The sequence below is a fragment of the Podarcis cretensis genome, assembly GCF_951804945.1.
Source record: "Podarcis cretensis genome assembly, chromosome: 8".
Taxonomy (NCBI): Eukaryota; Metazoa; Chordata; class Lepidosauria; order Squamata; family Lacertidae; genus Podarcis; species Podarcis cretensis.
The window spans coordinates 80,756,352-80,778,536 of record NC_137177.1 but is presented as its reverse complement, the minus strand read 5'-3'; the positions used below and the strand labels follow the sequence as shown (position 1 = coordinate 80,778,536).

At 47.7% G+C, this 22,185-nt stretch overlaps 1 protein-coding gene across 1 annotated transcript in view; it reads left to right on the top strand.

Moving 5' to 3' along the window:
- Positions 1–22,185, top strand: part of UBR4 (ubiquitin protein ligase E3 component n-recognin 4) — a 145,752-nt gene that overhangs the window by 12,292 nt on the left and 111,275 nt on the right. The window contains exons 6-30 of the mRNA XM_079987392.1: positions 190–292; positions 770–911; positions 1,116–1,240; positions 1,962–2,086; positions 2,271–2,330; positions 3,032–3,222; positions 3,339–3,438; positions 3,529–3,666; positions 4,113–4,227; positions 4,364–4,551; positions 5,255–5,414; positions 6,560–6,648; positions 7,618–7,787; positions 8,150–8,432; positions 8,656–8,788; positions 9,595–9,674; positions 10,845–10,973; positions 11,632–11,814; positions 12,737–12,859; positions 13,632–13,861; positions 15,218–15,342; positions 15,604–15,701; positions 18,291–18,448; positions 19,016–19,225; positions 20,708–20,809. Coding sequence (XP_079843518.1) covers positions 190–292; positions 770–911; positions 1,116–1,240; positions 1,962–2,086; positions 2,271–2,330; positions 3,032–3,222; positions 3,339–3,438; positions 3,529–3,666; positions 4,113–4,227; positions 4,364–4,551; positions 5,255–5,414; positions 6,560–6,648; positions 7,618–7,787; positions 8,150–8,432; positions 8,656–8,788; positions 9,595–9,674; positions 10,845–10,973; positions 11,632–11,814; positions 12,737–12,859; positions 13,632–13,861; positions 15,218–15,342; positions 15,604–15,701; positions 18,291–18,448; positions 19,016–19,225; positions 20,708–20,809 — 3,560 coding nt within the window. The remainder of the gene's footprint in view (positions 1–189; positions 293–769; positions 912–1,115; positions 1,241–1,961; positions 2,087–2,270; positions 2,331–3,031; positions 3,223–3,338; positions 3,439–3,528; positions 3,667–4,112; positions 4,228–4,363; positions 4,552–5,254; positions 5,415–6,559; positions 6,649–7,617; positions 7,788–8,149; positions 8,433–8,655; positions 8,789–9,594; positions 9,675–10,844; positions 10,974–11,631; positions 11,815–12,736; positions 12,860–13,631; positions 13,862–15,217; positions 15,343–15,603; positions 15,702–18,290; positions 18,449–19,015; positions 19,226–20,707; positions 20,810–22,185) is intronic.

Here is a 22,185-nt window from a genome sequence, read left to right as displayed (position 1 = left end):
CGTTCTGCCAACTGCAATGTGCTGTGCTAGGTTTTGTCTGATTTTTTATTGTGTTTTCATTGCTTCTTTTATTTCCTGTATTACTCTTCATTGCATAGAATTTAAATTGTAATACAGTAAAATACAAAAGCACTATGTAAATGTGGAGCGGCACCATGGCTGGTGCCCATTTCCCCTTTTTCTCCCCAGGGGGAAGGTGAAAGTGACGACCAGGCGTCCACGGACCAAGCCTCTGCAGCCAAGACGAAGAGCATATTCATTGCTCAGAACGTGGCCAGCTTGCAAGAACTTGGTAGGGAGAGGATTTAATGCTTATGACTACTATCACTTGTTTTCAAGCGAGCAATCTTAAAAGAAAGAAAGAGGGGGGGAAAGCAGGAAGTTGGGTTTCCCTAGCTGTATAACATTTCCATCGGCTGAGGCTGACTATTGTTGAACACCAGTTGCTGGAGGGTGGGCAGGGAAAGGGTTATTGCCTTCACACCCTACTAGTATTCCTCCTGGAGCCATCTGATTGGCCACTGTGGGAAGAAACAGGAGGCAGGACGAGATGGATGGCGGGATGGCTCAGTTGATAGAGCATGAGACTCTTAATCACAGGGTCCTGGGTTTGAGATCCACTTTGGGTATAAGATTCCTGTATTGTAGGAGGTGGAACTAAATGAGCCTCGTGGTCCCTTCCAACTCTACATTTCTATGAAAAGGAATTGGTCTGATCCAGCAGGGCTCTCTCTTTTTTTGTCACACTACTTGCCTTTCTTCTTAACAGGTGGCTCTGAGAAGCTGCTGCGGGTCTGCCTGAACCTCCCTTACTTCCTGCGCTACATAAACCGCTTCCAGGACGCTGTGTCCGCTAATTCCTTTTTCATCATGCCAGCCACTGTAGCTGATGCCACTGCAGTCCGTAATGGGTAAAGAGAGCTCCCTTATTTATGTTCTCTTCTCTCCCCCCCCCCCCCACCTTCCAATCTAACACCCAGTTTGGCTTGGACATTGCCAGATGGCCCTGGCTTACATCTGTTCAGTGCTGGGTTTCAGCACCAGGGGGCCACTGATTTCCCTGCCTTGGTGAATCCCAAGCTCCCCTTCCAATGCTGTCAACCTTCTTTCTGCAGGTTCCATTCGCTGGTGATTGACGTGACCATGGCCTTGGATACTCTCTCCCTCCCTGTTCTGGAGCCTCTTACTCCCACAAGGCTGCAGGACGTCACTGTTCTGGCTCTTAGCTGCCTCTATGCAGGTGAGCACTTGCCTGAAACTGAACTTGGCACATATTGTCATTCTGATCTCCGAGTGAAAGGATGGACCTCTTCCTCTTCTCGGCTCTCCTTATGCCCCTCCTGTTCCGATTAAGTTTCCCCTTTGTTGAATGTTAGATTGCAAGCTTCTCTGGGCATGGGCCTACCCTCTTCTGCTTTGTCATGTGATGTGCACGTCAAATGGCGTTGCATCAACCGAATAGTAACAATGGGTTGTACCTAGTTAGTTCTACTCAGAGTAGACCCATTGAGTTTACCAAACATGATTAAGTTGGGTTGATTAGTTTCATAGGGTAAGTATAACAATCTGTTTAAATTAGTGGATGTGACTGACTTAATTCCATTGCATCTATGCCAGCCTCATACCCTCCAGGTGTTTTGGACTATAAGTTGCAGCAGGGGCTGATGGGAGTTGTAGTTCAAAGCCTCTGGAGGGCAGCGGGCTGCTGAAGGCTGGTTTGTGCCGAGTCTAGTTTAGTTGAATACAGCCCAGTTATGGTGCCTATCTGGTTTGTGCTTTGGAAACTTGTCTCTCAGTAGGAATTCTGTAGAGAAGCACTGACAGTTAAAAAGAGGTTTCCTCAATTTGCGATTGGGGACACTTCTTCTTGCCCCCTTCCCAGACTTACTATGGGATGTAGCTTACAGCGTTAGGCGAGGCTCTGCCTGACACCAAGATCCTCTCTTTCTCTCTCTACTCAGGCGTGAGTGTTGCGACCTGCATGGCCATCCTGCATGTAGGCAGCACCCAGCAGGTCCGAACTGGGTCCACAAGTTCAAAAGAAGAAGACTACGAAAATGATGCAGCCACCATTGTGCAGAAATGTGTAAGTGGGGTGGCTGGATGCTTAGGGGAAAACTTCTTTGTGCGTGTCCACAAGGGAAGATACGGTGCTGAATTTGCAACCCAAAGGGTTTTTTGGTTGTTGTTTTTTTGTATGCATGCATGCATGTATAACTGGCAGCTTTTCATTAAGTCCTGAAATCTCTTGTTTCCGTCTGTGTCTGCAGCTTGAAATCTATGATATGATTGGGCAGGCCATCAGCAACTCACGCCGTGCAGGTGGGGAGGTAAGGGCGATAACCTCCAAGCAGAACTCCTTTGTCTTGGCAACTTTGCCCCATATGGATGGGCTGGAATGAAATGTTATTTGCAAGGTTGATATGTAGGCACTTGATTGTAATAAGGCCTCAAAGCAGTTTACCAAAAGTAGTAGTAGTTTGTTGTTGTTTATTAAACTTATTAGCTGCTTTTTGAAAAAATAAAGCAACTTACAATAAGTAACACCTACATCAAAACCAGTGAAAAACACAACGGGGGGGGGGGGAATCTTAAAACACACCCAGATTTTTAAAAATCAGGATTAAAACATCCCACCCCACCCACTGAAAGAAAAGAATGAAACAAAATATCATTTGAAAAGTAGTTTAAAACTATTACTTAAAACTGTAAAAAATAATTAAAATGAATGATAAGCTGAAAACCAGAATAAAACAACATTCTGCAAGTCTGGGTAGGCTTTGCCTAAAAAAAAAGGGTTTTTTGTAGATGCCGGAAGCAGTGCATTGAAAGCACACGCCTGGTGTCAACAGGCAGGGAATTCCGAAGTGTAGGTGCTGCTACAGTAAAATATTGATTTCTTACAAATGTGGAATGAATATTGTGTGGCATCTGTAACAGTGCTCGTTTTGCAGATCAAAGTGGTTGTGGAGTTAAACATGGGTTTGTATGTGTTCTCACTCTTTCCCCCCCCCCTTTCCTGTGATGGCAGCACTACCAGAACTTCCAGCTGCTTGGCGCCTGGTGTCTGCTGAACAGCCTGTTTCTCATCTTGAACCTCAGCCCCACAGCCCTGGCTGATAAGGGGAAGGAGAAAGATCCCCTGGCGGCCCTCCGGGTACGGGACATCATTGCTCGTTCCAAAGAGGGAGTGGGATCCCCCAAACTGGGGCCTGGGAAAGGGTAAGTTTGGTATCAGTCAAGAGAGTAACATCAGGGACTCTCCCCTCACCTTCCTGTATCTGAGGATGGAAAAGCTCTTGGGTTCTTCAAATGCTTCCTTTTTCTCTTCTCCATAGGCACCAGGGTTTTGGCGTCCTGTCTGTTGTCCTTGCCAACCATGCCATTAAGCTGCTTACTTCCCTCTTCCAAGACCTGCAAGTTGAAGCTCTTCACAAGGTGAGAGAGAGACAACTCGGATCAGGGTTCTGATGGGTTCTGCTTTCTGAACATGACAAAATAACACAGCTTTGACCCTCCGTCCTCCAGGGCTGGGAGACCGATGGCCCCCCAGCTGTGCTGAACATCATGGCCCAGAGCACATCGATCCAGCGAATCCAGCGGTTGATCGACTCCGTGCCCCTCACCAACTTGCTCCTGACTTTGCTGTCGACCTCGTACAGAAAGGTATTTACGGGCCGCTTGGCCCGAAATTGTTTTTTCAACCTGGAGGTCTAGAAACTCGCTCAATTTTTTTACATCATTTGTAAAAGTCATCTTTTACAGTGTGGTGTAGTGGTTAAGAGCAGTGAACTCGTAATCTGGTGAACCAGGTTCGATTCCCTGATCCTTCACATGCAGCTGCTGGGTGACCTTGGGCTAGTCACACTTCTCCGAAGTCTCTCAGCCTCACACCTCACAGTGTGTTTGTTGTTTGGGAGGGAGGGAAAGGTGATTGTTAGCTGCTTTGAGACTCCTTAGGGTAGTGATAAAGCGGGATAACAAATCCAAACTCCTCCTCCTCCTCCATCTTTGAAGTCTAAACTTTCAAGAGCTAAGCTTTGCAGAGAGCAGCTGACCTGGTCTGGTCTTTCTTCTCCCTTCCACCCCACCCCGCCAACCCAAACTTTCAGGCTTGTGTTCTTCAGCGACAACGAAAGGGCTCCATGAGCAGCGACGTGAGCGCTTCTACAGACTCCAACACTTACTACGAGGACGATTTCAGCAGCACCGAAGACAGCAGTCAGGGTGCGTACAAAACAGGGGAGGCCTGGGGAATTGTATTTCCTGGTGGCAGCAGTAGAATCAGTAGAGGACCCTTAATTGTATGTTACACTCTCGTCTCTTAAACAATCTCTGTGTTTACTTTGGGGTTTTTTCCTAGATGACGACAGTGAGCCCATCCTCGGGCAGTGGTTCGAGGAGACCATTTCTCCCAGCAAAGAGAAAGTGGCCCCTCCTCCGCCGCCCCCACCCCCGCCCCTGGAGAGCTCCCCTCGAGTGAAGAGCCCCAACAAGCAGGCCGCCGGAGAAAACGGGAACATCTTGGCCAGTCGCAAAGATCCAGAACTGGTGTGTGGTGGGAACTTTCTAGGGTTGAGTCCAGCTGGTTTTGCTCAGAGTAGACCCAGTGAAATCAGTGGTGCATAGTTGAACCATGAGACTCATCCCCACAAGAGGCAGTGATGGCCACCACCTTTGACAAATTCATGGAGGACCCAAAGATTGTTCTGTTTCTTTGTTTTGAGACAAGTACACACAAACACTCACACCGGTTACTGCAATTTGCAGTATAAAAGGTGCCCTTTACACAATGACTTTCAATAAGGAGTACATGGGGCAGGGAGGTGTGTATGGGGTTGGGGGGACCGTACTGACGACCATATTCAATACCTGTTGGCTTTGGGAAGCAAAAAAACTTGGGCCATCTATTTTTGAACACAAAAAGTGAATTTTTGGGATGTGACTGGGATCTGTGAGAAAGCACAGCTGATTATCATATTGGCCTGAATATAAGCCTCACTTTCCCCCCCAATTCTGACTGTGTGAAAAGTTAAAGTGTGGCTTATATTTGCGACCATTTGAATACATGACCCAGTATGCAGCCAGGAGCTGTGAGGAATGGAGAGCTTCTTTTATTCTCGCCCCCCCCCTCCAATTTTAAAGGTGTGGCTTATTTTCGGGCCAATACGGTATTATCCTCCTGGTTCCGTTCCAGTTTCTGTTTGGCTCATGCATCGTTCTCTCCTGTCTCCTCTTCTCCTTTGGCTTCTAGTTCTTAAACCTGGCCTCCAATATCCTGAACTTTGTGACTTCCTCTATGCTGGACTCCAGGAATAATTTCATACGCAACTACCTGAGCGTCTCGCTGACAGAGCAGCACATGGCCACGCTGGCCTGCATCATCAAGGAAGTGGACAAGGATGGGATCAAAGGTTGGGGAGCAAATCCTTTCTCTCTCTACCCCCCGCCATTCTAGCCTAGTGTCTTTGCTTGAGACCTTGGAGGGGAAATTTAGCTAGATCAGGGAGGGGCAACCTTAGGCCTTCACAATCCTGCTTTGCATCCTCCTTGAATGGTTTTTTCCTGGCTGGAATGTCTACTTGAGCTCTGATGATGTTTCTGGCTTGCCTGGATGGAAGGTAGAGAAGGGCGTGTGTAAAAACTAGCCATCTCCAGCAAAGAAAAAATTACCTTCGTTGCCCCACCCATTTTTGCCTCTGGCCCCGCCCACCACTGACATGTGGCCCCCAGAAAGTTACCCAGAGAGGAATGTGGCCCTTTGGTTGAATAAAAGGTTTCCCCACTCTTGAACTCGATGGATCACTGGCTTTGACATGGTCCAGCCAGCTTCATATTTTCATAGGGCATTATCCCGAGCTGTCTCTGAACCTGGCAGATATGATTTGATTGTTGTAAGGGCAGAATTGTACACAAGCAGGAGTCTTGCAAGGGACGCAGGTGGCGCTGTGGGTTAAAGCCTCAGCGCCTAGGACTTGCCGATCGAAAGGTCGGCAGTTCGAATCCCTGCGGCGGGGTGCGCTCCCGCTGCTCGGTCCCAGCGCCTGCCAACCTAGCAGTTCGAAAGCACCTCCGGGTGCAAGTAGATAAATAGGGACCGCTTACCAGCGGGAAGGTAAACGGCGTTTCCGTGTGCGGCTCTGGCTCGCCAGAGCAGCGATGTCACGCTGGCCACGTGACCCGGAAGTGTCTCCGGACAGCGCTGGCCCCTGGCCTCTTAAGTGAGATGGGCGCACAACCCCAGAGTCTGTCAAGACTGGCCCGTACGGGCAGGGGTACCTTTACCTTTACCTTTAGGAGTCTTGCAGCTGCCCCTGGAAATGGCAGTCCTGCGTTTCCTCTACTGCTGGAGAAAGAGGGACACAGAGGGGGTGGCGTCTTTGGTCACTTGAAAGTTCTGGCTGAAGATCAAAGATGGACGAGTGTAATTGTAAGCAAGGTGCAGCCTTCTGACACCACCTCAACCAAGAGGTTCCGTTTAGCTATGTTGTGTTTCTGTTTACTTTGTGTGAAGTGGTGGGATCCTGGGATGACCAGCTGACTCTGACCTTTGTCATAGGTACCACAGAGGAGGAGGAATTTGCTGCTGCACTGTACCACTTCAACCACTCCTTGGTGACCTCGGACCTCCAGTCCCCCACTTTGCAGGTGAGTCTTGCATCGCTTGTGGGGCTAGTAATAAGAAGGATCTGGAGGGCCCCCACCTCTTAGGAAAGGCAGGGTCATCAGTTTAGAAATTCGCATGGGGAAATGGTGGGGTAGTGTTAACGTCTGAAAATTTGATGGCCAAGTTGAATCTAGAACAGAGTTGTGGAGCCATCTGTGGCCTTCCAGGAACCATTGGACCCCAGCTAGCATGGTCCAGTGATCAAGGACAATGATAGGAGCTCAGTGGTAGTACATCGGCTTTGCATGCAGAAGGTTACAGGTTCAATCCACAGCATCTTACAGATGCCATAGTCAAAACAAAATAAAAAATTTCCTTCCAGTAGCACCTTAAAGACCAACTAAGTTAGTTCTTGGTATGAGCTTTTGTGTGCATGCACACTTCTTCAGATACACTTCAGATACAGATGCCATATAACACTCACTCTGTATTTGTAAGAACTGGGTCTTTTAGCGTGGCAGCACCTACGTTTTGGAACTCCCTGCTTCTTGATACTAGGCAGCTGCCTTCACCATACTCTATTTGGCCTCTGCTAGAAGCATTCTTGTTTAGACAAGCCTATCCAGTTGTTTAGAAAGTTGATGTGAGTTTTTAAATCTGTTTTTAGGTTAATTGCCATGTTGACTTTCTATAGTGTTAAATTGTTGTTAGTTTTTCTTACTGATAGCTTGATTGTGTTACCTTTTTTGTAAACTGCTTTGAGGGTGGTGGTTGTTTTTAATAATTGAGAAGTGTATAAATTTTATGATGTGAATAAAAACAACAACCCTAGAGAGCCGCTGTTGATCACTATAGTCAACACTGAGCTAGATTGTCTGGCTCAATATAAGGGAGCCTCATACGTCCCCCAAATTGCATCTCCATGCTTATAAGGGAGTTCCCTTTAGCAGCAGTTGTTTAGATTTTATTGAAGGACTTCATGCAGGCACTTATTTTTCCCCTCTTGCCAGAGCACTCTCCTGCAGCAGCTGGGTGTGGCCCCTTTCTCCGAAGGCCCCTGGCCCCTTTACATCCACCCCCAGAGCTTGTCTGTCCTCTCTCGGCTCCTCCTCATCTGGCAGCACAAAGCGAGCACCCAAGGAGACCCTGACGTGCCCGAATGCCTGAAGGTTTGGGAGAGGTGAGCAAGGGGGTAAAGGAGAGCTGTAATCAAGGATACAACTGGTCACATCAACTAGTATCTTCACCGGGATAATCCTCAACTTCCTCCCATGCCGCCACGTCCCTTATATATGTTAAGATTGGAGTCCTACTTCTTAAAACGCGTTGGTAGACCTTAAAGCCCCTGCTTGGTAGTTCCACCGTCCTCAGACGTTCAGGGGTGGCAGTCTAGGGGTGGGCAGCCCCAAAACGATGGAATCTTCCCAAGTCAGCACCTTCCTTGTATAGCTTTTGTCCTTTGCCAGAGTTGTACCTGGTGCTGTTGAGCTCCTTGCTTTGCTGTGACCTGTTCCCTGATTCTTCCCTTTCCCCCCTTGGCAGGTTTGTGGGCACCCTGAAGCAGAATGCCATGCAGGGGACGCTCCCTGGCGACACTGAGGACCTGAACGTCGAGCACCTCCAGCTGCTCCTGCTGATCTTCCACAGCTTCTCCGAGAAAGGCCGCCGGTCGGTCTTAACTCTCTGCATTCAGACCATCCTGGAGCTGATGGCCAACCTGGATTCGCAGCTGAGCTGCGTCCCTCTCCTCCTGGCCCGCCTCCTCTTGGTCTTCGACTACCTGCTTCACCAATATTCAAAGGTTCCGGTGTACCTGTTTGAACAGGTGAGCATGGTGGATGGGTGTTGCTCCGCTGCTGGGTGCTTCATTCCTCAGGCCAGGGATTCTTTAATTTTGATTCCTGCATTGCGGCACATGGGTTGGGCTAGATGACCGTTGGGGGTCCCTTCCAGCTCTATAGTTCTGTGGTTCTGTGACGAGCAGCCAACCAACCTGACGTCGTCCTTTGCTCCCCTCACATCTGTCCTCCCTCTGCTTGCCTTTTTAGGTGCAATACAACCTGCTCACCCCACCAATTGTTTGGGCCGGCGGGTCCCAGGATGGCAGTCGGCGAACCTCTTCTCCCCTCTACCACGGGTTCAAGGAAGTGGAAGAGAACTGGGCCAAGCACTGCTCATCAGGTGGGTCTCCTGAGTAAGCTGGTGGAGGTATGGTTTCCCTCGATGGTTAGTGGCATTCAAACAGTTCCAAGCTTATTTTAGGACTTTTCCAAATGCAGCAAATCTTTTTGTTGTTGTTTTTGTTTGAATTCACCGTGGTGGTGCAGCTGATGAGTGTACAGTGGTGCCTCGCAAGACGAAATTAATTCGTTCCGCGAGTCTCTTCGTCTTGCGGTTTTTTCGTCTTGCGAAGCACCCCTATTAGCGGATTAGCGCTGTTAGCGGCTTAGCGGCTAAGCGGCTATTAGCGGCTTAGAAAAGGGGGGGGGGAGCAAAAAAACTCGCAAGACGTTTTCGTCTTGCAAAGGAAGACCATAGGGAAATTCGTCTTGCAAAGCGCCTCGAAAAACGGAAAACCCTTTCGTCTAGCGGGTTTTTCGTCTTGCGAGGCATTCGTCTTGTGGGGCACCACTGTATCTTCTCTTCTCTTCAGCTGAAAAGCCTCCACAAGAGTGGCTTTAAATACAATCAGTTTACAATCTTAAAAAAAACAACCCACATGGGGAAAGGGGGCAGGGAAGAAAGGAACTTGGGCCGCCATTTTTTAAGCAGTTGTTTTGATAAAAGATCAGCTAGCACAGTTCAGGAGGTGCCTGGTGGAGCTGAGCTTTGGCAAAGCTGACAGTGAGCCCTGCTTCCCATCTCCTATTGAGGCATTTGAAAGCCTAGCTTTCCTGGTTTCAAAGATCACTTACATCTGTGTTTCTGTGTTCCCTTGGAGGCAACTTAAAATAACCCGGTCCTTTGAATTGTTCTGTTTCTCCCAGATGCAGCCCCCCAACCCAGATTCTACTGCATTCTCTCACCGGAAGCACCAGAAGACGATCTGAACCGCCTTGATAACACGGTACCTATAAGCATCTCCCACCCCTGTAGGACTTGAATTTTGCTACAATGGGCAAGGCTTCTTTGGTGATGTCCAGCAGTGTTTGGCAGCTGGCTTGGGACCATCTGCGGGCCCCAGTTGATCATTGCATGTACAGTGGTACCTCGGGTTACATACGCTTCAGGTCACAGACTCCGCTAACCCAGAAATAGTGCTTCAGGTTAAGAACTTTGCTTCAGGATGAGAACAGAAATCGTGCTCTGGTGGCGCAGCAGCAGCAGGAGGCCCCATTAGCTTAAGTGGTGCTTCAGGTTAAGTACAGTTTCACGTTAAGTTCAGACCTCCAGAACGAATTAAGTACTTAACCCGAGGTACCACTGGACAATGTACGAGACCTAAAGCTGTGTTCCCCAAACTTGGAATAACTGCTTTTTCTCTTTTGATGGTGTGGTCTTAACCCATGTGCCCCAGGTGCCCTCTTCCCTATAAAAAAGCATTACAGTGGTGCCCCGCAAGACGAACACCTCGCAAGACAGAAAACCCACTAGACGAAGGGGTTTTCCGTTTTGGAGGCGCTTCGCAAAACAAATTTCCCTATGGGCTTGCTTCGCAAGATGAAAATGTCTTGCGAGTTCCTGCGGGTTTTTCTTCCTCCCCCCCTTTTTCTAAGCCGCTAAGCCGCTTATCAGCTGATCCGCTAATCCGCTAAAAGCCGCTAAGCCGCTAATAGCGCTAATCCGCTAAGCCGTCAGTGGGCTTGCTTCGCAAGACGAAAAAACCGCTAGACGAAGAGAATTGCGGAACGGATTCTTTTCGTCTTGCGAGGCACCACTGTATTCAGAACAGTGGTTTGCACAATCCGCTAAGGAAGATAATATCACAATAAAATTCAAAACATTTACAGTTAATTAACAGTTAATTGCACATTTATTCAAAATCCAGTTTAATTAATTCAATAAATAACTTGATCCATCAATAACAACTTTTCAAAGTCTTTTTACACCTCCTGTGCCTCACTGCCTCCCCCTTGCCTCTCAGCTCTCCCCATTTCCTCCTTTGGGAACTGCTGGCCTAAAGGAAGGCATTTTTCCTATGGGGTGAAATTGTACTTTTAGCAGATCCTCTGAACCAGAGTGGCGAGTGGAGCAAAGCCACAGTGAAAGAGTTTGGACTCCTCTGCTTCTCTTTCAGGTGTGCGAGGTCTTGTTTGCGAAGGCCACAAAATACGATGACCTGTACTCGGCCCTCACCTCGCTGCTGGCTGCTGGCTCCCAGTTCGACACCCTCCGAAGAAAGGAGAACAAAAATGTTACAGCACTGGTAAGGGCGCCTCTGGCCCCTGAGCCAGACTTTGGTGTAGCTGTTCTGCTGCCGTCTCCAGATAAACTTGAATTTGTTTCACTGGATGAATCTGGCAGGGAGCTCAGAGGATCTGTCCTCAGAGTCTCTTGGCAGTGGTGGTTCATCTTTTGCACTGTGCAGCTTACAGGTGGGGCAGGCGGCAGCAGTGTGGCTCAGTTGTGGGACCTAGTGCGGCAGTGGAATAAGTAAAGATGGTCTCAAGTAGATGATAGAGGTGTGTTTGAGACTCTGGTCATTGAACTGGCATGATGATGAAGGTTCTGGGTTCCCTCATTTGCCCAAGACATGAAATTTGTATGAGAGGGAAGGGTCATGTACTATGGCTGCACATGTGTTCTGCTTGCAGAAAGTTTCTGGTTCAATCCCTGGCGTTTCTGGAAGGCAGGGTTGGGAGAGACCTCTGCCTGTGAAACTTTGTAGAACCGCTGCAGTCAGTATAGGCAAGGATGTGCTTGGCTGGACCGATGGGCCGACTCAGTAGAAGGATGCTTCCTATATCCCTCTGCAGGGCTTGCTATATCACTTAGGCTTCCCTTTCAGTTTTAGTCCCTGAGGGTTGGACAACTGTAAGAGAACTGCAGCTAGCTAATTTTGTCTTGCTTCCTCTTTTGCTCAGGAGGCCTGTGCGCTTCAATACTACTTCTTGATCCTCTGGCGGATCCTGGGGATCTTGCCACCCTCCAAGAACTACATGAACCAGCTGGCGATGAACAGCCCTGAGATGAGCGAGTGTGACATCCTGCACACCCTGCGCTGGTCTTCCCGGCTGCGTATCCCCACCTATGTCAGCTGGATCAAGGTAGCTGCTCCGCTTGGCCTGAGAACTTCAGGTTTTGTAGGTTGTCTAGATGGAATCGTCCCCATTTCCCCTGCTTGTCCACATCCAGTGATCCACGGTGTAGCATTGTTTTAATGCTTGTGTTCTCCACGTATTGCATTTTCCTTTCATTGTGAGTCTTTGAGACTTTTTTGGTTTGTTGGAATTGACACATATAAATAAATACAGCTAAACCATGGTTTACTGTTACACCAAGGCAGACTTGTACTTCCCTCCTGCAAGTGAGCTGTAAGAAGTCCTACTTTAGGATTACATACAGCGTAGCTGTTATCTCCAAAGTCAAAACTGTCATTAACTATAATTCTGGTTTGCTGAAACAAGGCAGCTAAATAAACCATGGTTAGAAATAGGCTCCCAGCCTATATCAGAGTGGCTGGGGCAACCCATTCAGATGAGTGGGGTACAAATAAGTTGTTGTTGTTTTAGCAAACTATAGTTAAGATTAGCCACAGCTTGTTGGATTTTGGTTGCTTCCTCAAGCTGCTGTTAAACAACAGCTGTTCAGTTACAAAACAGGAATATCCTCCCTCCCCCAGCAACAGGATGAACACCTAAAATAGCCACTGCCCCCATACATGGAACGGCAAAAAATATATTTCTCTGGTGCTGAAAAGTTGACAATGTTGGCACCAGCCAATCTTACATGTGGGAGACTGTTCCAGAGATGGAACAATAATAACACAATAATGCTTAAGCGTTGTCATCAAACACAGCCACTCTCTGTTCTCATGCGCTGCTGAGACCCCGGAAGCTACCCGTTTGATTCACTATGGCATGCACTTTTCATGAAATTGCCTTTCAGCATAAGAGATGTTGCAGGCCTGTTGCAGTTCTCTTTCCCATGGTGTTTTGTCTCTTTTTGTTTTCTCCTCCTTTCGCTTAGGATCACCTTGTTAAGCAGGGCATGAAATCTGAACACGCCACTTCTCTCGTTGAGCTGACCTCGGTCAAGTGCAGCTGTGTGAAGTACGACGTGGAAATAGCAGAGGAGTACTTTGCCAGACAGGTGTGTGTTGAGGTGCATAGAACTAGTGGCAGCAGCTGGGTTTTTGTTACCTGCTGTGATGCAGTGCAGAGGGTAGTGAGAGGACTTATATGCACAAGAACATTTTGAACTTGCTGGATCAATGCAATGGCCCATGTATCACAGCTTCCTTTTCTCATAGTGGCCAACCAGGTGCCTGTAGCAAACTTGCAAACAGGACCCAAGCACAAGAGCACTTTTGCCCTCTGTGGTTTTCCAGCAGCATCCAGCTGTGGAGGCAGAACATTGCCACCATCCTAGGAGCCACTGATATCCATAGCCCCTCTCATTAATTGATCCAATCCTCTTTTTTTAAAGCCATCCAATTTAGCAGCCATCTCTGCCTCCTATGGGAGGGAGTTCTATTGTTTAACTACGCACTGGGTTAACAAGTCCTTTCGTCTGTCCTGAATCTTCCATGGAGGGTAACAATAATATTAGAACAACCTGGCAATACCCAGATGTTTCAGACATCTTTTCGAATCAGACTTGCCCAGCACAGCTGTTGGCACCTGGTTAGCAAAGGCCAAGTTAGAAGGTGGGGTGGAGGACCCAGATTCCCGATCCTATCTTGCCTGTGAAACTCATTTGGGTGATTTCAGACAAGTCTCTCTTAACCTAATATGCTATTGCAGGGTTCTGTTTTGAGAATAAAACAAGTTGGCTCCATGCAAGCCACCCCAAGCCTGCTAGGAGGGAAGGTTTAGGATCCAAAAGTTCTCAGTAAAAATAACCTCTGCCATTCTTTCCAAAGATCTCCTCGTTCTGTGGGATCGACTGCACCACCATCCTTAGGCTACACGAGATCCCCAGCTTGCAGTCGATTTATACCCTGGATGCTGCCATTTCCAAGGTCCAGGTCTCCCTTGACGAGCACTTCTCCAAGTTGGCCGCTGAGACCGACCCCCACAAGTCGTCTGAGATCACAAAGAACTTGCTCCCGGCTACCTTGCAGCTGATCGACACCTATGCCACCTTCACCAGGTAAGTGGGCTACATCGTATTCCTGGAAGGGTTGTCTTACAACAGGGTTTCTCCAACTTGGGTCTCCACCTGGTTTTGGACTACAGTTCCTATCATCCCTGATCACTGGTCCTGCTAGCTAGGGATGATGGGAGTTGTAGTTCAAAAACAGCTAGAGATCCAAGTTGGGGAAACCCTGCCTTAGAACATAAGAAGAGCCCTGCCTAATCGGCCCAAGGGCCCATCTGTCGAAATCTGTGTTCGACCGAGCGACTCCCGAGCTCCGACGATAATTAACGACCTGAGCCTCTGATAAGGCTCCAGGCACATCCCCCATTCAGCAGAGAATCAAAGCAGCACGTGGAAGTGATGAGATTTATGGCTACATCGCTATGCTTTATTTTCTGTGGCTACGCGGACAGAAAAGAAATCATCCTCTCTCTGTGAGAGCAGAGAGCAACTGAACACAAACAAAGGAACAGGAAACCAGTAACGTCACAACCGTCTCCAATCTCCCATGAGACTTCCAACAGTATGGAATCCCAGGAATGTAAATAGAGTCCTGTGACTCCACGCAATGCACAGTGGCAACACACAGAAACCAAACCATCTACTCCAGCAGCCTGTTCTCACAACAGCTAACCAGATGCCCATTAAGGGAAGCCCTTAAGGAAGTCCTGAATGCAGCAACCCACTCTTCACACCTGTGATTCCTAGCAGCTGGTATTCAGTAGTATTACTGCCTCCAACAGCGGAGATGGAGCATATCCTTAGCCTTCATTTCATTTTTCATTTCACTTTTAATTTGTTTACCGCCTTTCTATATTGATACAAGCAAGGCAGTTTTCAAGCCGTAGACAAAAGCACAATCCGCAACAAAAAGCACATCTCCTATACCACTCTGATCCAGTGCAAATAAGTCATAATAAAAATATGACTTTAAAATAAGCAACTTATATCAAATAAAGTCATGTTCAGTGATCAATTTAGAATAAGATATCGCACTATAAAATTAACTCTTGGAATATCAGCAAATAATAGCGAAACAGAAATTCGCACTCAGTAATTACAGGAAATAATTACTAGACGATAGTCAACAGCGAAGTCATAATACATAAAAGACAATGTTAAAAGATTGAACTCCTCCATGAATTTATCCGATCCTGTCTTGAAGCCATCCAAGTTGGAGGTCATCACTGCCTCGTGTGTGAGGGAGTTCCACAGTTTTGAAAATGCCTGCAATGAATCATCCAGCTTTCAGCTTCTTCAGGTGGCCTGGAGTTCTAGTATTTTGAGAGAGGGAGATATTTTTTCTCAGAGACCCCCAAAAGTCTGAATCAGGAACTCCCAACCTCCCCTTCCCTGTCCCTGGTGCAGGTCTTATTTACTGCAGAGCCTCTCGGAGGAAGGCGCTTCTGAGAACAAGCCCACAGAGGAGAAGCTACAGGGCTACGCAGCCGTCCTGGCTATCAGCTCCAGCCGATGCAAATCCAACACTTTAGGTAAGTTGGTTTTTGCCCTCCTTCCCTGGTGTGGCTTCACTGCTGTGATTGCATTCCCAGATGATGTTACGGCTCCTCCGTATGTAGAGCACATGCATTCAAAATGTCCTGGATTCAGTCTCCAGCATCTCCACTTGGTTGGGGGAGGGGGCGAACGGGCAGCTGAGCTTGGAGCCTCTCCAACTCCATGAAGTTCCTGGGTGGAGTTTGAGTTCGTGCCCTGAAAGCGAGTCTCTTGTTTGCCTGTCTTCTGTGGAGCAGGGCCAGCCCTTGTCCAGAACTTGCCTTCAGCTGTGCAGTCTTTGTGCGAATCATGGAACAACATCCACACCAATGAATTCCCAAACATTGGCTCATGGGTAAGTCCAATTTTATAAATATTATTGTTGTTGTTTATTTTCTGGCTGCAGTGGCAAAGGGCTACATATTTTTTTCCCTATTTGCTACCCGCGACGGGGTGAGCTCCCGTTGCTCGGTCCCTGCTCCTGCCAACCTAGCAGTTCGAAAGCACATGAAAGTGCAAGTAGATAAATAGGTACTGCTCTGGCAGGAAGGTATTTTTTGCTCTATAAGACTCACTTTTTCCTTCCTAAAAAGTAAGGGGAAATGTGTGTGCGTCTTATGGAGCGAATGCAGGCTGCTCAGCTATCCCAGAAGCCAGAACAGCAAGAGGGATTGCTGCTTTCACTGCGCAGCGATCCCTCTTGCTGTTCTGGCTTCTGAGATTCAGAATATTTTTTTCTTGTTTTCCTCCTCTAAAAACTAGGTGCATCTTGTGGTCTGGTGCATCTTATAGAGCGAAAAATACGGTAAATGGTGTTTCCGTGCACTGCTCTGGTTCGCCAGAAACGGCTTAGTCCTGCTGGCCACATGACCCGGAAGCTGTACGCCGGCTCCCTCGGCCAATAAAGCAAGATGAGCTCCGCAACCCAGAGTCGGCCACAACTGGACCTAATGGTCAGGGGTCCCTTTACCTTTATATTTATATACTGCCTTTTCCTCCAAGGAGCCCTCAAGTGGTGTATACAGGTCTCCCCTTCCCCATTTCATCCTCACGACAACCCTGTGAGGTAGGTCACTGAGTGATGGTGACTGGCCCAAGGTCACCCAGTGAGCTTCATGGCGGAGAGGTGATTTGAACCCTGGTCTCTCAGGTCCCAGTTCGACGATAACAACTCGGTTGTTGAGAAAAGGAAGCAGCTCACACTGGCTGCTTCACCTTCTCACATTTTCCTCTCCTTCCTCCTTGTCCCCGTTCAGTGGACCTTTACAGTGGTGAGCTCTCCCTTCTGCCCACTAGATGGCAGGCTCATCTGCTGGTTTAATCTCCTCTTCTGCTTAACACTGTTGGGATACTGCCGGGGAGACGGGGGCATTTGGCAGGCCCCCAGCTGGCTCCAGCCACCGGCAGGCAGCCGGGCGATCTCCAGTTCCTGGTACAGCATCAGTCAGCGACACGAGCCTCAGATACGGTTAGAGACTCGGCACGCTCTTATCGGCAGAGTGAATAAATCCTCACAACGGAAGTGGCGGACAGAGACACGTTTGAGCATTTTTTACAGCAATTTATTCAGCATAGTTCAGGAACACAGGAAAAACATGTCTGCTTCCCTTCATCTCCAAGTAAACAGCAGTAAAGCAAAAACAATATACAAATGGAAGTTCCCACAGACTGTGCTGGAAGTAAACAGGCATGTGACACACAACAGTCATGCCTGTTCCCTTTTAAGGTGGAAAGGAACTATATCCTAACAAGCACATCTCTCAAGCTAGCTATGAGGTCTCTCTGTTCAAGAAAATCTTTAATAAAAATACATTTTAAAAAAACAACTCAGCAGAGCACTACCAATTTTTTTTTTTAAAGCTAGCTATGAGGTCTCTCTCTCTAGGAGGTGAAGGGGGAAAAGGTGCTTTTAACTTGACCAACCCCCCAAAAGCAGCTGTGGGACAGCTATCCTTAAAGCAAAACCTTGCCTTATGGTGTGATAAGAACCATAAGGTGAGCCTGCTACATCAGGCCAGTGGCCCATTTAGTGAAGCATCCTGTTTCACAGTGGCCAACCAGATACCTCAATGGGGGAGTCCCCCCCCCAGCAGGATCCACACACAAGACCACCTTCCCTCCTGCAGTTTCCAGCAACTGGTATTCAGAAGCATCACTTTCTCTAATCATGGAGGCAGATTGTAGCCATTGCGATGGAAGCCTTTTGTGTCTTCTTCATATGGCTTCAGCTGATGGCCGTAAAAGAAGCAGCTTTCTCACCTGTATTTTCACCCACCCAAATCTGGATTTTGAAACACTCCCTTGGGCTGTTTAGGGCTGTAGCCAACTAAGTCCTACTCGGAGTAGACCCATTGAAATGAATGGACATGCCTGACTTAGGACCCTTCATTTCAGTGGATCTCCTCTGCATAGCCCAATGCTGGGTACAACCCCTTAAATTTTATACACCCTGGGAGTCAAGTTTTCCGTGGTACAGTGGTACCTCGGTTTACAGACACTTCAGGTTATAGACTCCACTAACCCAGAAATAGTACCTCGGGTTAAGAACTTTGCTTCAGGATGAGAACAGAAATTGTGCGGTGGCGGCCTGGTACCTCAGGTTAAGAACAGTTTCACGTTAACAACGGACCTCCAGAATGAATTAAGTTCTTAACCCGAGGTACCACTGTATTGTATTTATTTGCTGATTTTTAAAAAACAATGTTTTCTTGTGTATTTTACTCACTTTTAATTGTGCACTCTAAATAGCCCTGGAATAAATATTAAATGAAGAGGGTAGTATAGGAAATGTATTTAAGAAACAAAAGCAAATGAGTTGGAGCTAACTCAGTTTTACTCAGAGTAGACACTCTGAAATGAATGGACCTGGGAGAGGCATGTTAATTAATTTAGTGGGCCTACTGTGAAGAGGACTAGCATTGGATGCTCTTTTGCTTGCTTTTAGCGCAACGCTTTTGCCAACGACACGATCCCAGCGGAGAGCTACATCAGCGCGGTGCAAGCCGCCCACCTCGGCACCCTCTGCAGCCAGAGCCTTCCCCTTGCGGCCTCCTTGAAGCGCACCCTCCTCTCCCTGGTCAGGCTCACTGGGGACCTCATTGTGTAAGCTGAAATGTGTTTGGTTCACAGACAGCTCCTCTTTCATCTAGACCAATGGGCATCACTTTGGGGTGGGCCATCTGTCTGTCTATCTGAGTGGCAGCAGCTCCCCAGACGGGACATTTCCTAGCCCTACCTGGAGATACCATTGCAGATCCTCTTCTACTGAGCTAGGGCTCTTCCCTTACACCAGTGGTTCTCAACCTGTGGGTCGCCAGATGTTGGACTACAACCCCCATCATCCCTGAGCTCTGGCCTTGCTAGCTAGGGGTGATGGGAGTTGTAGTTCAACAACATCTGGCGACCCACAGGTTGAGAAAGGCTGCCTTAGACGAAGGAACACATCTTGCACCAAGTAAGACCATTGGTCCCATCTACTCAGTATTGTTTGCACAGACTAGGAGCAGCTCCCCTAGGTTTTAGACAGGTGGTGTTCCCAGCCCTAGCTAGAGATCTGATGGGATTGAACTGGGGACCTTCTGCATGCAAAGCAGGTGCTCCTTTAGTGAGCTACTGGCCCCTTCCTCTTCAGCCTTTTGAGTGCCCTCTTTTCCCTCCCTCCACCTCCAGCTGGTCAGATGAACTGAACCCGCCCCAGGTCATCCGCACACTGCTTCCCCTTCTCCTGGAGACCAGCACGGAGAGCGTAGCAGAGATCAGCAGCAACTCCCTCGAGAGGATCCTGGGCCCAGCGGAATCGGACGAGTTCCTGTCACGTGTCTATGAGAAATTGATCATGGGCTGTTACAACATCCTGGCCAATCACTCTGACCCCAACAGGTATGGATTCTTCCACAGCCCTAAATGCCTTGAGCAATAAGAAGAGTCTGCTGGATGAGGCCAATCCCCCATCTAGTAGTTCTCACAGTGCTCAACCAGATGGCCCAGTTGGAAGCCGAAAAGCAGGATTTGAGCACAAGAGCACACTCCCTCCTGAGGTTTCCAGCAACTATTACTCAGAAGCATTGCTGCCTCCGACTGTGGAAGCAGAGCAGAGCCACCACACCACCAACAAAAGCCATCTCCTTGGTCTTGTGTTCCATGAATTTGATTTGTCCTCTTTTAAATCCATCTAGGTTGGTGGCTGTTGCTTAAATATATGCCCGGTTCTTTCCCTGGAGGCAATGCAATGTCCTCCGTTGCTTGCATCCTTTTCCAAAGCGCTTTTATACAGTTTCAGCAGAGCAAATCCCTTGTGCAGATAAATCCAAATGTAACACATGTAGCTGTTTCTGTACAGCTGAACCACAGAGCTGGTCTTAGCTGGGTCTCTTCTGCAGGCTCCTTGTTGTTCTGCTGATTCACTGAAAAGGTGGGGCCCTATTGCCCCTCTTCCCTCAGAGGGAATGCAGCTCATGAGATAAGAAGGCCTCGAGAGGCCTTGAGCATTTCTAAGCAACTAGCATAGAATTGTAGAGTTGGGAAGGGACCCCACGGGTCATCCAGTCCAACCCCCTGAAATAAAACCTGCTGCAGCTTTAATCTAACATGGCTACCACACCCTCCCATGGGAGCGACTTCCATAGTTTAACTGTGCTGTATAAAGAAGGACTTCTGGGTTTACCACAGGCATTTGATTGTCCACTGTGAGAAGAGGATGCTGGACTAGATAGGACATTGGCCTAATTCCCGTATTTTTTGCTGTGTAAGACGCCCTTTTTCCCCTCCAAAAATTAAGGGGAAATGTGTGTGCATCTTATGGAGCAAAGGAAGGCTCCATGGCTTCAGCGATAGCTGCCCGAAGCCTCTGGAGCACAGCGGGAGCTCCGGAGCACTGAAGGGGCGCTGCGCAGAGAGGGAATGCTGTGCAGCGCCTCTCCAGTTGCGAAAGCAACGCGAAGCCTCCAGAGGCTTCGGGTGGCTATCCCTGAAGCCAGGAGAGTCTTGCTCTCCTGGCTTCAGCAAAAGCAACACGAAGCTTGCTGCGCAGCACCCCTTCAGCGAAGCGGGAGGAGAAATTGAAGGGGCTCCGTTTCTCCTGCCGCTTCACTGAAGGAGCGCTGCGCAGAGAGGGAGATAATTTTTTTTCTTGTTCTCCCCCTCTAAAACTAGGTGCGTCTTATGGTCGGGTGCATCCTATAGAGCGAAAAATACGGTACTTTTTAAAGCTGAACTGCCATGGCTGCAGTGGGTTCCTCCCATTAACACAAGTGGATAACTAATGCTGCCCTCTCCACTGTTAAAAATGTGTCCCGTGCTTGGTAAGACTTAACCTCTAGGTAAAGTTCCCATCTCTGGAAAAACAATTTCCCCTTCCCTTAGTGGCCTTGATGAATCCATCTTGGAAGAATGTCTGCAGCATCTGGAAAAGCAACTGGAAAGCAGCCAGGCCCGGAAAGCGATGGAAGAGTTTTTTTCCGAGAGGTGAGCATGGCCACCCACCTCCCTGTTACCTCTGCATTTCTGACATGCCCTTCTGCTCAGGTGATGCCGAGCTCCTGTCTCCTGTGCAGCTTGGCCAGGTGACCAAGGATGATGGGAGTTGGAAAAAATTTAAAGCATATCTTCAAAAATATTGTAAAATTAAGGAATGTTAGAAAGATGTTGGAAAAAGAAAATTAGGTGGTTTTGGTAGAAATAATATAAAGGATTAAGTAAAAATGAGTTGATGAACTTGATGAAAGAGAGGATGTTAAATTATAATATAATAAATTAAATTATTTAAATGAAAATAAGGTTGGAAGGATTTGCTGAAATAACGATTTGAACTAGAATACAAGATTGGGAGGTGAGGGGAGGTCAAGGAAATAAGTAAAGGAAGAAAGTTATGTAAAGGTTTAATCAGTTCTTTTTATATTTTTAAGTGAATGTATTTTTTATTTTTATTTTTATTTTATTTTCCTTTGTTGTTGTTGTATTCTTCTTTTGTATTTTTTATTGTTCTTTTTTCTTTTTGTAACTTTTAAACTCTGAATAAATATCATTAAAAAAAAAAAGGATGATGGGAGTTGTATTTAACAGGGGTCACCACCCCTGGCTATGTCACCCTCTGCCAACTTGGTGCCCTTCAGATATTTTGAATGACAGCTCCCTGTATACACTGGGGCTGATGGGAGTTGTGGTCCCAAAAAATCTGGAGCTTTGTGGAGGCTGGGAGATGCGCTAAGCAAAGCCTAAGCAAAGGTCCATCTAGTTTTGAAAGGTGCCCAGGCAGAAAAGCATAAGTAGAGGAACGGAGGCCAAAGCCTTTCCCCCTGTTTATTTACCTTTTTACTTCCTTATTTATAAAAATAGTTACAGACTGCATTTCATAAGAGAAAACCAGAGTGGTTTACAAAAACCACATGAAAAACCATATATAAATCCTAAGATCAGGAATAACCTGTTATGGAAATCACCTGCATAGGCCTGACAGAATAGAAAAGTTTTCAGCAGGCATGAAATGAAAGGCGCCTGCACTGAAGGCTCTGTATCATTGTTGTCAAATGAGCCCCTCCAACTCTGGGAATGACCCAAGGATGCTCCCTGCAGGTGGTCCCAGCAACTGAGATGGAATTTAAGGGCTCAGGCAGTCCCTGAGGCACTCTGGACCAAAGTTGGTCAGGGCTTTGCAAATTAATACAAGGCCCTAAATCCCATATATCTGCTCCTCTAAGTTATGCTGTCTCCAAACATGGCGGTTCCATTTTGCCATCAATGGGGCTTAATGGCATGTAGCGTGGGGAGGACGGAATGCAAATTCCAACGTTTTCTTAAGCTCATGACACTTAACTTAAGTTGTATGGCTATCAGCCATCTTG